This window comes from Morus notabilis, unplaced genomic scaffold, assembly GCF_000414095.1.
Source record: "Morus notabilis unplaced genomic scaffold, ASM41409v2 Scaffold229, whole genome shotgun sequence".
Lineage (NCBI taxonomy): Eukaryota > Viridiplantae > Streptophyta > Magnoliopsida > Rosales > Moraceae > Morus > Morus notabilis.
In genome coordinates this window covers 51,946-64,724 of record NW_010362793.1, presented here as the reverse complement: position 1 = coordinate 64,724, position 12,779 = coordinate 51,946, and the positions used below count along the sequence as shown (strand labels likewise).

General features: G+C 36.0%; 2 protein-coding genes across 2 annotated transcripts; one reads left to right on the top strand and one right to left on the bottom strand.

Annotated features, from left to right (window-relative positions):
- Positions 1 to 4,792: 4,792 nt before the first annotated feature.
- On the top strand, positions 4,793 to 5,588 carry LOC21398111 (RING-H2 finger protein ATL80). Its single transcript, XM_010102890.2, has one exon. It carries the CDS (start codon positions 5,116 to 5,118, stop codon positions 5,566 to 5,568), a length of 453 nt encoding a protein of 150 aa, XP_010101192.2. The 5' UTR covers positions 4,793 to 5,115; the 3' UTR covers positions 5,569 to 5,588.
- Positions 5,589 to 10,220: 4,632 nt separating this feature from the next.
- LOC21398110 (U-box domain-containing protein 19) lies at positions 10,221 to 12,776 on the bottom strand. Its single transcript, XM_010102889.2, has one exon. It carries the CDS (start codon positions 12,707 to 12,709, stop codon positions 10,652 to 10,654), a length of 2,058 nt encoding a protein of 685 aa, XP_010101191.1. The 5' UTR covers positions 12,710 to 12,776; the 3' UTR covers positions 10,221 to 10,651.
- Between the last annotated feature and the right edge of the window lie 3 nt (positions 12,777 to 12,779).

The following is a 12,779-nucleotide window of genomic DNA, read 5'->3' as shown; positions in this document are numbered from 1 at the left end:
AATTTTAGAATTACAGAATTCTAAAATTAAATACTCAAAAAATAATTAATTGAGAATTAATTATCATTTAAATAATGTGATTATTTAAATTTGAATTTGAATCATGAACATAATTTAAATTTATACTTTTAAACTTATTTGATAAGTTGTTCAATTTAGAATTCAAATTGATTTAAGTTTGACTTAAATTCGAATTTGAATTTGAATTAAAATTGGATTATAGGATAAAGGATGATTTTCTCTTCCTTCCTTATCTGAGATTGGCGCCACACACAGGTTAAAAAAACCCTAGCATGGCCGGCCACAAGGGATAAGGGTAGAGGAGAATTTTTGTTCAAAATTCAAATAGGAGAGAGAGATTTGATTCCTTCCAGAAGTTGGACTTCTACTCTATAAATAAGATATGATGAAAAATTGCGCGTGACAATTTTTTTACCTAACTAAGAGGGGCTGGCCGAATTTCCCTGTTATAGAGAGAAGAAAAAATTTTTTCTCCAAAAAAATTTCACATCGTGCATGCGTTGGTGTTTGTAGAAAATTCGAGTGTTTAATCAAACCCGGTTTAGTCTCGAGTGTGCCCACACACACGTCTTCGTAGATTCAAGGAATTGATGTGGAAGACTTTGGTTTTCTAAACACAAGGCTTTAGAGCAAGGATCGTTCGTGGTCAAAGAACTCAAGTTATCATCCGAGTCGGCCTCCAGGTATTTTTCCTAATTGAGTTCTTGATATATAAATTAATGTGATTAATTTATTCATGCATAAATTAATATAATCTATAGATTATCTCAAAAGTTTTATAAAATTTTTTGTTATACTTGATCTGCCTTCCCGCCACGCTTCCGCATCTGAATTCGATTTGGTTACCAACATTAAGTACAATAGGAGCTTTTATGTATCTTACTAATTGTGACGCCCTTGAAAATTAAACATGTTTAATTATGCTAAATTGTGAGTTATTAGTGTGCCTAATTTAATTTTCACAATTAATCAATGAACTTTAAATTATTTTCAGTATTTATAATTTCACCCCAAAATTTTTTAGAAATACACTTAAATTTTAATGCATTTTCAATTTTCTCATTTTTCCCTTTTTCTTTTTTTTCTCCTTTTCTTTTCTTTTTCTTTTTTCTTTTTTCTTTTTTTTTCTTTTTTTTCCTTTTGTCTTCTTTCCCTTCCCGTGCAGCCCAGCCCCCCTGTCTCTCTCTCTCCTTCTTTCTTTTTCTTTTTCTTCTTTCCTCTCTGGTTCTCCCACACCACCTCCCTCTCTCTTTTTCTCCACCACCGGCCACTTCCTCTGGGCTCTCTCTCTGCCGCCAGCCTCTCTCTCTCTCCCTTGCTCTCTCTGAGTTTCTCTCTCTCGCTAGTCTGGCCGAGAGACACAAAAAAAAATGAAAATTGAGAGAAACTGAGGGAAACAAAGCTCCATCAACTAATTTGAGGTACTTGAAACCCACTCTTTGATTCAAATTTTAAGCTTGAGAAAGTTTGGTTTTTGTTAAATTTGAATAATTTTGAGTTAGGGTTTGGATTTGAAAAGTTGTTGTAGAATTGAATGAAATTTGGGGGTTTTCAGTTATTGGACTTGTTGAATTGATTAGAAATTGATTTTGATGGATTCTGGAGAATTTATTTTGAAATTGAACTTGAATTGCAGGTTTGGTATTTTTCCTATTTATGCCGGCATGTTGCCGAAATTTCTTTAAAAACGTATTTTTAAACTGAAATTAAATAGAAAACCAAACCCGTGAATTGGATTTAAATCTTTAAAGAACCCCCAAACTGATTATAAAACCGTTTGTGAAACTTAGATTTGAGTCAAGGCACACTAATAGGAAACAATTAAACATGGTTGAGCTTAATTCCGTTTAGGAATGAGAAATACTTCCTAAGATATTGCTTTTGTGATAAAACTAGTTGAGAATGTCAAGTATTAAAGGTTTAAGGAAAGCAGAGGCTAGGAGAACGGAAGGCTAGCCCAGGTTTGACATCTGAGAATAGGATATTCTTGTCCATATCCTTATTAGCCTCACTTTAAATGGTTTTGGCCAATAAAAATGTTTTTGAACAAAACATGTTTCAAGAAAATGATTTTAAAGGAAATAGCATGAATAATGCTATTAAGTTTTCCAATGATTTTAGAAATGAGATTTTAAAGAGTATCATTTCTTAAAATGAAATATTTTAAGGAATGATACAACGCATGGTGGCCACAGAGATCGGGATATGGGAATCATATCCTTGGGGGTAGGTCCCGAAACCCGTATGTATCCACTTCTTGCTCAGTGCTGTTATGGCTCTGTACATTTTCATTAGACATATACTTTTCTACTACTATGTGAGTATTTCCTTTTCTCTTTTCAAAAAAAAGGGATGATCGGTTCCGGGTGTATGTCTTCAGACCGTGAGTACCTTTATTTACAATGTTTTATAAAATTATATCCTATTGGGCCTTCCGCTCACTTTTTTTTTTGTTTTAAATGTATTAAACCCCTCTAAGTGATGCTAGAAGTAGCGCGGAATAAGTGAGGAATCCCGTTCTAGAAGAAAGGAAGCGGTGAAGTATTATCTATCTTTATCAGATTCATTAAGGTATGTATTAACTATGAATTGTAAGACCTTAAACATAACTAGACTGTTGGTTGATGTCAGTTACTTACTTTTCTGTATTTATTTATGTATGCACAAATTATAACCATGTGGACGCCAGAGGCTGACTTTGAATGTTGATCTTGACAGTGATTGCGTTTTGTAAAGTCCGCCTCACTTTTTGTTCTAAACTCGATTTCCTTAAAATAGCGGAGCTTGTTTGCGAATACTTGAGTAATTGGGACTTGAAATCAAATTTTATACTGTTATTTTGTTAATTACTTTCTTAAACAAGTTTAAGTTTCTAAACAAGTCTCCACATCACTAACCCCTATTTGGGGGCGTGACACTAATTGCACCTGACAATATATAGCTTTTGCTACTAAAGCATTAGCAAGATTTAGCTCATCTCCTACACGAAGACATTGGAACGAAATTCAGCATATATTCCATTACCTTCAAGGAACATTTGATTTGAGATTATTTTATCTTATAGTATCAAAACAAGGGATGATTTTTTTTTTCAGATGTAGGATATTTGTCAGATCTACACAAAGACAGGTCTCACACATGATACGTGTTCACATGTGGAGGTACTATTGTTTTATGGCGTTCACAAAAGCAAACACTTGTTGCCACTTTTTTAAATCATGCCGAAGTTATTGCACTCATTGAAGCAAGTTGAGAATGTGTATGACTGAGATCTATGACTCAACATATCTAAGAAACTTGTGGACTATCTATTGTAAGGATCCAACAGTATTATTTGAAGAAAATGCAGCATGTGTCGCTCAAATAAAAGAAGGTTACACCAAAAGCGATAGAACAAAACACATATCCCCAAAGTTCTTCTCATACTCCTAAGAGCTCGAAAAGAATAAGGCTATTGATATTCCATACATTTGATCAAGTGATAATGTAGCAGATCTTTTTATAAAAGCACTTCTCACTACAACATTCAGAAAGCATATTCATAGTATCGAGATGCGTCATCTGCGAGATTTATGAGGAATGCCTATACATGTCAACTTGAGGGGGAGTTTACGTGGCTGTACTCTTTTTTCCTTATTATGATTTTATCCCACTAGATTTTCTTGATAAAGTTTTTAACGAGGCAACATAAACACGTATAGATAAATGATACTCTTTTTCCCTTTGCTATGGTTTTTATCCTACTGGGTTTTTTCTAGCAAGGTTTTTAATGAGGCATCATGAATGGTGGACATCTAAAGGGGAGTGTTATGAATAGTAACTGTCCACCTCAGTCAAAGTTACTATGCAAGTCAGTCAAAATTATTGTTCATGTCAAAATAAATAGTAAATACTGTGCATATAGTAACCGTGAATAGTGCTAAAAATTTTTCTATAAATAGAGTTTTAAAGATCTTCATTTTATATACACTCACAAAATTAATAAAACTATCTCTCTAATTTCTCTCTAAAGTTTTTCTTTTTAGTTTTGTATTTTCTTAGTTTTCGTAATAAGCTTTTAAACCAAAGAAATATAAGTCCATTTTCAAAAAATAAACAAAGAAATATATGGTTTTGCTAACCTAAGATATTATATTTTTGCCAACCAAGATATTATATTTTTGCCACTAAGGATTACATTTACAACAAAAGATTTACCATAATTGGAAGAGAAACTAAACACGCTACATGAATTCTCTTTTTGAGTTCCCAAATGAGGGACTAAAATTATGCACCTCTTAACACTTAAGTCTTATTCATTTTATCGATTTAAATTTAAAATTTAAATTTTATTATAGTAAAAAATTATCAGAAACAGTCACATCTAATTTTTTTATTATAATAAAAAAAATTTTATATAAAATTACATCTTAACTCAAATTAAAAATTTAAATCAATAAACTAAACAAACTCTTAATTTATTTATGAATAGCCACTAAATTTTCTCTCAATCTCTCTCTTTAGTATTAAAAAATATTTATTTCCCTACTATCATGAGCTCTTGAATATATCTCCTGCACTTGTAAAAATTTTGACAAAATGTTTAGAAATGACAAAAATTCATTAACTATGTGAGCAGTGAATTTGCCTCTCCCTCAGACTTCTGTCAGTTTAGTTTTCTGTCATTTTCAAACACGTTCAAATAAATAGTAAGGTCCAGGTCCAAAGAACCTCTTCAAGTGTTAAATGCACAAAAAGACAGAACACAAGCCCACTTGTGACCAAATTCCACCTTCAGTTTTCTGCTTAATAACCTCACCAAAAAGCTCAAATTTTAAGACACATATAAGTACAGTTCTTTTCCCCACCATTCTTCCGTTTCACCTTCTCACTTCTATTTTGAGCTCTAAACTAAAAGCAAAAAAAAAAAAAAAAAAAAAAAAAAAAAAAAAAAAAAGTCTTGATGACTCACAAGTTTTTTCAGCTTTTGGGCTTCTTTTTTGCCAACAAGAAGTACAATACAAGATTTTGGCATCTGGGTTTTCTCAATTTCCCCTTTCTCCAATTCTTAGAATAGAAAAATTAAAAAAAAAAAAGAAAAAAAAATCTCATGTTATGGTAATGGAGATTGTGATTTCTGTGATACTTCTCTTTGTGGGCATTGCTGTTTTGGTGGTGATTCATATCTGTATTGTTGGGAGGGCATTTGGGAGAGGAAATCAAGGTGCGAATAACAACAACAACAACAACAACATTCTTGGGAGTAACAAAAGAATGTCTAGTGAGGACTTGAAGATGATTCCTTGCTTTGATTACAATATGTCTGGAGAGAAAGAGTCTAGCTTTGTGGATTGTGCAGTTTGTTTGGAGAATTTCAAGGCTGGTGATAAGTGCAGATTATTGCCTAGTTGTAACCACAGTTTTCACTCTCAATGCATAGATTCATGGCTGTTGAGGACTCCGGTTTGTCCGATATGTAGAACTTGCGCTAAGCCTGCAAAGATTGGTGTCGTTTTGGGTGAAGAAGCTAGTGGGGTTTCACAAGATTGTGGAATTGAATTGATATGAAATTATAAATGAAATAAAACTTCTGGTCTGAATTGTAAGTTTAGTTTATTTTTTTTAGTGTTGTATGTGTTTTTCTGCAATATATATATACTAAGTATAAATTTGCTTTTTTTGCTTTTCATATATATTTTTTTTCCCTTTTCAGCTTTCCATGAAGTTTTTCAATTAGTATGGCATGTTAAACATGGTAATAATTTGTTCAAATGGGATTTAGTTGAAGGGGGAAAAAGAAACTGACATTTGCAGGGAAAATTTGACAAGCTGTTGAACTTTTTTTTTTAATCCTTTTTAAGTCTTGTGGTTCCAGTACAGTTTGATTGCTTCTTGTTTTGTACTTTTGGCTGTTTGGATTTTCCCAAAATTTGGTCTTAAAGAAATTGTAGCTCAAGATTCATCGTCCTGACAAAGTAATAAAAGATTAGCACCATGGGACCAATTTTGCTTTAATAGTTCGATGTGAATTTATTACACTCATTTTCTTTTACGGTTCATTCAATCCTTTTTTTTTTGGGTGAAAATTAATGGCATTTTCATAGATCTTCAACAAATACGTCCTTCAAAACAAGTAGAAGTGTTTGGTTTTTCTTTTTTGTAATTATAGAAAAATATGTGCAAATCTCATGTTCTTTAGTTACAAGTACATACTATGTGCACAAAATAACTGAATTTTACAGATTTGCTAGTTGCTAGTCCAACATTAGAAGACTAAAAGAGAGATAAAAGAAAACCATTTTTTGAGAAAATTATCGTTTGCACAACTCAAGTTATAACTTGACTTATATAAATAAAAAAAATTAAATTTAAATTTTTATTAAAAAATATATAATTTAAATTTTTATAAAAAAAATACCGTGACTTGAATTATAAAAATAAACAAAACTTAAGTAGTTTTCTAGCAGGTTTGTGAAGAAAGTCAACGACATTATCGGTAACCATCCACTAAAGAGTTAAGAAAGTAAAAAAGACATGGACGAGAGCTCGCATGAAAAATTATGAGGACTCAAAGGAGAGAGAGAGAGAGAGAGAGATTTTCAACTTTTTATCATTCAATTGGCCAAAAGTTCAGCGTAGCTGTGGAGAGTGTAGGCTCCTATAAAGATTTTCTAAGGTGCTTTACTTGAGCGTTATTTGATCTTTCGGGCATAGAAGAGCCATGTAAACTTATTACTTGGCCAATATATTATTTTTGGTAGAGAGAATTTGGACAAAAAGGAGTTAAAAAATGAAAATAAATTTTAGTGAATGATTGATAGGTGTTGTTCTTTCCAGGCCCATTCAAGCTATACGACTCTTCTCATGACTTATTGGGCCAACCTTTGTTCAAACACTACTTTTTAGCCAAAAAACAAAAAGAATTTAAATTCTTTTTTTTTTTTTAATAGAGAAAACACTGTAATTTGAGCAGAACAAAGTCTCAAAATTTGAGTTATGGACCGTGTAGTATTACTAAAGATTCTCTGAAGGGTTACAGAATAAAGGGTGGAGAAATCACATTATCTCAGGAAGATACAACATCTTTACGTGACAAATGAATCTTTCTCAAAGTATACTATCCATATATCTCGATAATCACCGGTGGTCCAAACTTGAAGCCATAACTTCTTGCGTGGGAGACGAGTGGGCTTTCGATCCCACCAAGCCACCGATGTTGAGTTAAGAACCATGATGTGTTATGACAAGCAGCCGTTCCTAGAAGGAAGGTCAGCCCTTACTCCATTCTTTCGGAATGGCGGACTATTGGTAGAAAGAAGGTCGTCCCTCTACTCCATTCTTTCGGAATGGCGGGACGCTAAGGGAGGGGAACCCTTCCCCTCCCCCGAACCCCTCCCCTTCCCTTGATAGTTCCTATTCGTTCGTCTTCACTTGCTAGTTTTCTTTTTTTTTAATCTCCAACTTTAGGTTTTTCAAACACAACAGATTTTAATTTTGTGCTCATTATAAAGGCCCATGTTTTTCAGCTTCATTAATTATTTACTTTTACACCTAAGCTCACATACATACATACGTACACACGTACGTACATACATTACATAATTGTTAAGAGAATCATGATTTATATGTGATGAAATAACTCCATAACTCGTAAAGGAAATTATCCCCTTTAATTCGTTTATCACTTTAGCACTTTATTGTATATAAGCTTTTAATGTGAAATTCACAAGACAACGCAGCCCCAAAACAAAGGAAGCATACAGGATTAAGCTTTCCAATCAGTAGTAATTGCCTTCAACCAAATTTGTGGACTTGTCTTTTTGAACTACAATTATGGTACAAAAAATCTGTTGGTTTAGCTTTATTGATCTATATCGCATTAACCTTGTCAAATTGTGAAACTTTCGTCCAAAAAAGTTGGAAACAATCAAACATCATCGTCATTCACAAAAGAATAAGAAATGTTTATACCTCATTTGAGAATTTAAGAAGATAGCAATGTCAATCACAAAAATTTGACTGGGTCTATAAAATTTCAGCTTTTATCTGGAGAAGAAATGAAAACACAAGAGCAAATTTTAGCCCTCGTTACAACACTTATTTGTGAATCCGTTTTGTTTCAGGTGTGCCCACACATACGTTTTCGTGGATTCAAGAAATTGACAAGGAAGGCTCGGGTTTTCTAAACAAAGCATTGGAGTGAGGATTATTCGATGTCAAAAAACTCAAGTTATCATCATAATCGGTCGCCAGGTATAATTCATAATCCGGTTCTTGATAAATAAATTAATGAGATTAATTTATTCGTGCATGAATTAATATAATCTATAGAGTATCTCAAAGGTTTTATGAAAATTTTTGTTATACACGATCTGCTACTCTCATGCTTCTGCATCCAAATTCGATTTGAAAACCATCAGTGTTCATGTGTGTCTTGAAGTGTTGAGGGAAGGGGTTATTTATAGGAGGAGATTGGGAGATTTTGACGGTTCCTCCAGAGTCCTATAATCACACCTTGCCAGAGACTTGTACGGACCATCTCTCTTTGGAGCACCTACATCAGGTGGCTTTCCTTTTTGACAAACAAATGGGCCAAAAATAGGTGTATTTGGAGACCAAATTCAGAATTCTTGCCGACATTGGACCTTCCCCAGATCTGGAGATCATGGAGTATTTGACTAAATCTAGTGCTCCGGCGACGCTTCTATTCTCGGAGGTTTGAACACACGTCAGAACAGCTCCATAGCGTAGCCTTCCATTTTTGGATAAACAGTTGTCGCTGGAGCACCTGACATATTTAACCTTCATGGAGCACGGGAAGGATCCTTGAACATAGAGGAGTCTCTCAGAGCATGAGAAGTATCTCCGTGGCGGCGTCCATATTTACATCTTCAGAACTAGCACAAAGACAAACTTCAGCTGGCTTGCTCTGGAGCAAAAACGCTCATGGGCTGACACTGGAGGGTAAGGCGTTAAAGCTTAAATTCTGAACTTTTGAGTCTCTAAAGGCTAAAGGACTTTAAGGACTCCTAAATGACGAGATAAAGGATTCATAAGGTTAAGTTCTCCATCGCTGACTTATTCCTTAGTCCGATTATTTTTAAACCCTCAAGTGGGACTCAAAATCGGATCGGATTAAGAAACAAATCAACCCATTTGATTATTTATGACCCACCAAACTATAACTGATGAGAGTTCTTTGAGCGTGACTTAAGTCCACGAAGTGAGCCCAACAGTGTTACGGAATAAAATTATTAGACCTGGACCATTGTACTAGGCTTATACAAAAATCACCATCAACAAAGTCTCGTTCCTTTTCTTCTGATGTTGCTTCATCTAGTAATCATCGAAATTTATTATGGCGTTTTGGTTTCTATTAACATCTGATTTCTTGTATTTTGACCAATGGAAAACAAAAAGGGTGCAATGGCGACATATCGTTGTAGCTTACAGGGGAAACACCCTCAAACAAACGACTTGCAGTGTGATCCATAGAGAAACGACGCCGGAAACATTAAGTTAATATACACATTTCCTTGTTATTCTCTAAAACGACATGACTGATAACAACGTTAATTTAGAAGAAACGTTAAGCAAACGACACGGCATTTTTAATCAAGAACAAAGCACGGCAAATATATTGTCTTTTTTTATTTTTCCATTTTCTTTTTGTCACAAATACGCTGTGGGACTATTCGGTCCTGAATTTATTTAAAATACAATAATGTTGTTTTTTTTTTTAGGCGAGAGATATATTTTTAAGAACGTCCAAAGTGAAAATTTTTTTTTTAATAAACTTAAAAAGATAAGGTTAAAATCGAAAATAGGCCTACTGGTTATAAAAAATTATAGAAGAAAATAAGTAAATGAAGAAAACAGAAAGATTTAACGTGATTTAATAATGTGTTTACCTTAATTAAGTGGAGAGAACAAAGAATTTTAAACAAGCTACTGCGTGAGAATACATAATTGATGATAATTTAAATACAAGTATAAGAGGATTATACTTGCAATTTTGTTTCATGATTAAGGCCCTTTATATCTATTTATTTAAAACTTTAAATTGTATTAATCAAGATCATTTTATCAGCAAAGCAAAATAAATTTGACAACATTACTCTCTCTCAATCATAAATTATGGAAAATAAAAAACAACTTGAACAAACCATATTTATAAATTATATAAATAAGAGTACCTGAAAGGTTTTAGCATGTTTAGTATTTCTGATAGAAATTGAGCTCTAGCTTTGCCATGAAAAGCTTTCGTCTGAACAGCCAGCCACCACATTACACATGATAATTCATCGCAAAAATTAAAAGTTGAGAGTTTTCAATGTACTCTAAACTACAACTTTCACAATGAGAATGACAAAGTTAACTTTTGCCCATGAGTTACTTTTACAATATTTATCCACATCTTTAAAAAAAAAAAAAAAAATCTTATTTATCATTACAAAAGAATCAAAATTGAAGTATAGAATCGTATCCTAATCCTAATGACAGCAATATTAGCTCTTGAAAAAACCGAGCTAATATTTTACATAACATCCTAATCCTAAAACAATCCGTAATAAGAATACACACCCCAAAAACGTATACGTGTATGTATATATATACAAGGAAAAAAAGGAGAAATTTTTTGGAAAAGTTTTCACCATGCGTGAACAGATTGTTCATGGGAAACTGCCGTACCAGTCAATCCGGAAGAGCTCGTTTCGCGGTATTTATGAAGAATTTTGATCAGAGAACGGGATTTCTTGCCTGCAAGAGATGTTCCATCTGTTATAACAGAGTAGAGAAGAGCCATAACTGACGGGTCATTTGCTAAAACTCCAACAACTTGAACACCGCCATTGTTGCACAGAGACAACAAGATCGAAACGCAGTACTCTTTCGCGGCCCGCGAATTCGAGGACTGCAAAATGTTCTTGATTAGATTGAGAGCCGGGGTTCGAAAAATCAAATTCGCGCCGTCGGAATTCTCGGCTAAGTTAACTAGAACAGCTAGTGTGTCTGTTATGAGTTCAGTTTTGTCTGAATGATTTAGTATGTCAATTAGTAACGGAATAGTTCCAGCTTCAATCACTCTTTGCTGGTTGTTGGGGAAGAACAAGAGCCCGAAAATCGCAACCACCGCGTTCTTTTTCCCGCAACTTGTGCCGTCCCTGATAAGCCTGATGAGCGCCGGGATCAAATCTGGCGTCTCCCCGATAAGTTTCTGGTACTCCTTTACCGCCGAGAGGTAGAAAATTATAGCTGCGGATATTTGCTTGGCTTCCAAGGAAAGTCCGTTTTTGAGAACGTCAAGAATAGGCTCCAAACCGCCGCTCTCGACGATCAATATCCTGCCATTGCCGTGTTTCGAGAGCTTCAGCAACGCCGCGGCGGCGTTCTCCTGTGTCATCGGAGCGGAAAGAAGGTTCAGCAAAGGCAGAACCGCGCCTGCATCGATGAAGCAAGACCGGTTGAAGATGTTCGATTTTGCAAGCAACCGAATTTCGTACGCAGCCTTGTTTCTCTGTTCATTAGTACCGAAAACGAGCTTCCGGACCAGAAATGTCGACAGGAATTTCATGGCTTCCGCGGCGGCCAGACTTCCCGGGACCATCGTCCGCGTCACGTCGCGGCTCTGCCGTCCTGATTTCGATAGCGAAATGCCGCTGTCTTCGCAGAATTGGTGTATAAGCTTCCGGAGAGCGGAATTAGGTACTAATTCTTTGTTTATCAACTTCTCCCCTGTTTTTGGACAGATTGAATTCCCTGCTTTGAGCCATTTTTGGATCGAAGACCGATCGTAAGTCTGGCCGGTGGATACGGTCACCGGATCCGTCATTAGCTCGAGCGAAATCGGGCACCGAAAATCCTCTAGATTCAAGCAACTAAGCGCCTCCACACTACACCTCGAGAATTCGACTTGCGCCGAATTTCGACAATCGAATTCTTCGAAGATCACTCCTCGGCAGTAGCTCATCAATCCAAGCAATCCGCTCAGGAACGGAACCTCCCTCTCGTTGCAATCCGAGCACTGGAAATCGATCTCCACTTCCAAGAATTTAACGTCCTTGTTGCAATCACTCCAAGTTCCGATCTCAAGGTAATCCAAAATTCTCTTCAGAGAATTCAATTCGGGTTCAATTCCTTTCTCTAACCTAGAAATTATGGCGAGCACTTGGTCCGCGCATCGCTCGTCGTCTCCATCGAGCTCGAACTTCGCCTTCCTCGCCTGCCTCGCCACCAATTCAACCAACTCCCTCACTTCGCCTCCGACATCGATCGACCTCAAGGGAAGAACATCGAGAGCCGTCGCGATCGCTCGTATCAAAACCCTAAATTGCGCCGCGACGAAGCTGCACCTGGTGAGAATCCACAGCCGAGAGCCATCGCGCGCGCAGTCCTCGAGCAGGAACCGAAGCTTTTGTAAAGCGACGTGGAGCTCGGAGAAGCAGAGCACCGCCGAGTCGGAGAGGCTGGAGCCGCCATGGCAGCGATCGCGGACCTCCTCGAAGAAGACGAGGAGGAGACTCACCTGGCGAATGGCTTCCCTGGCGTTCCTCCGCTGCGTGGGGAAGTGTCTGCACTGGAAATCGCAGATCTCGCCGCAAAGGGAGATCAGAGAGGCGAGGAGAGTCGCCGGAGAGATTCCCTCGCAGGGGTGAACCGCCGGAAAGGTTAAAATCCGGCGGTCCGTACGCTGGGATATTTGAATCATTGAACAAAATTTAGAGGGAAAACGTAAAGACAGAATTTTTTTCTTTTTTTTGTCCTTTTTGAAATCGCCG

Excerpts from the sequence above, each read along its gene's own strand:
- LOC21398111 (XM_010102890.2), top strand. The coding sequence starts at position 5,116 with ATGGTAATGGAGATTGTGATTTCTGTGATACTTCTCTTTGTGGGCATT.
- LOC21398110 (XM_010102889.2), bottom strand. The coding sequence starts at position 12,709 with ATGATTCAAATATCCCAGCGTACGGACCGCCGGATTTTAACCTTTCCG.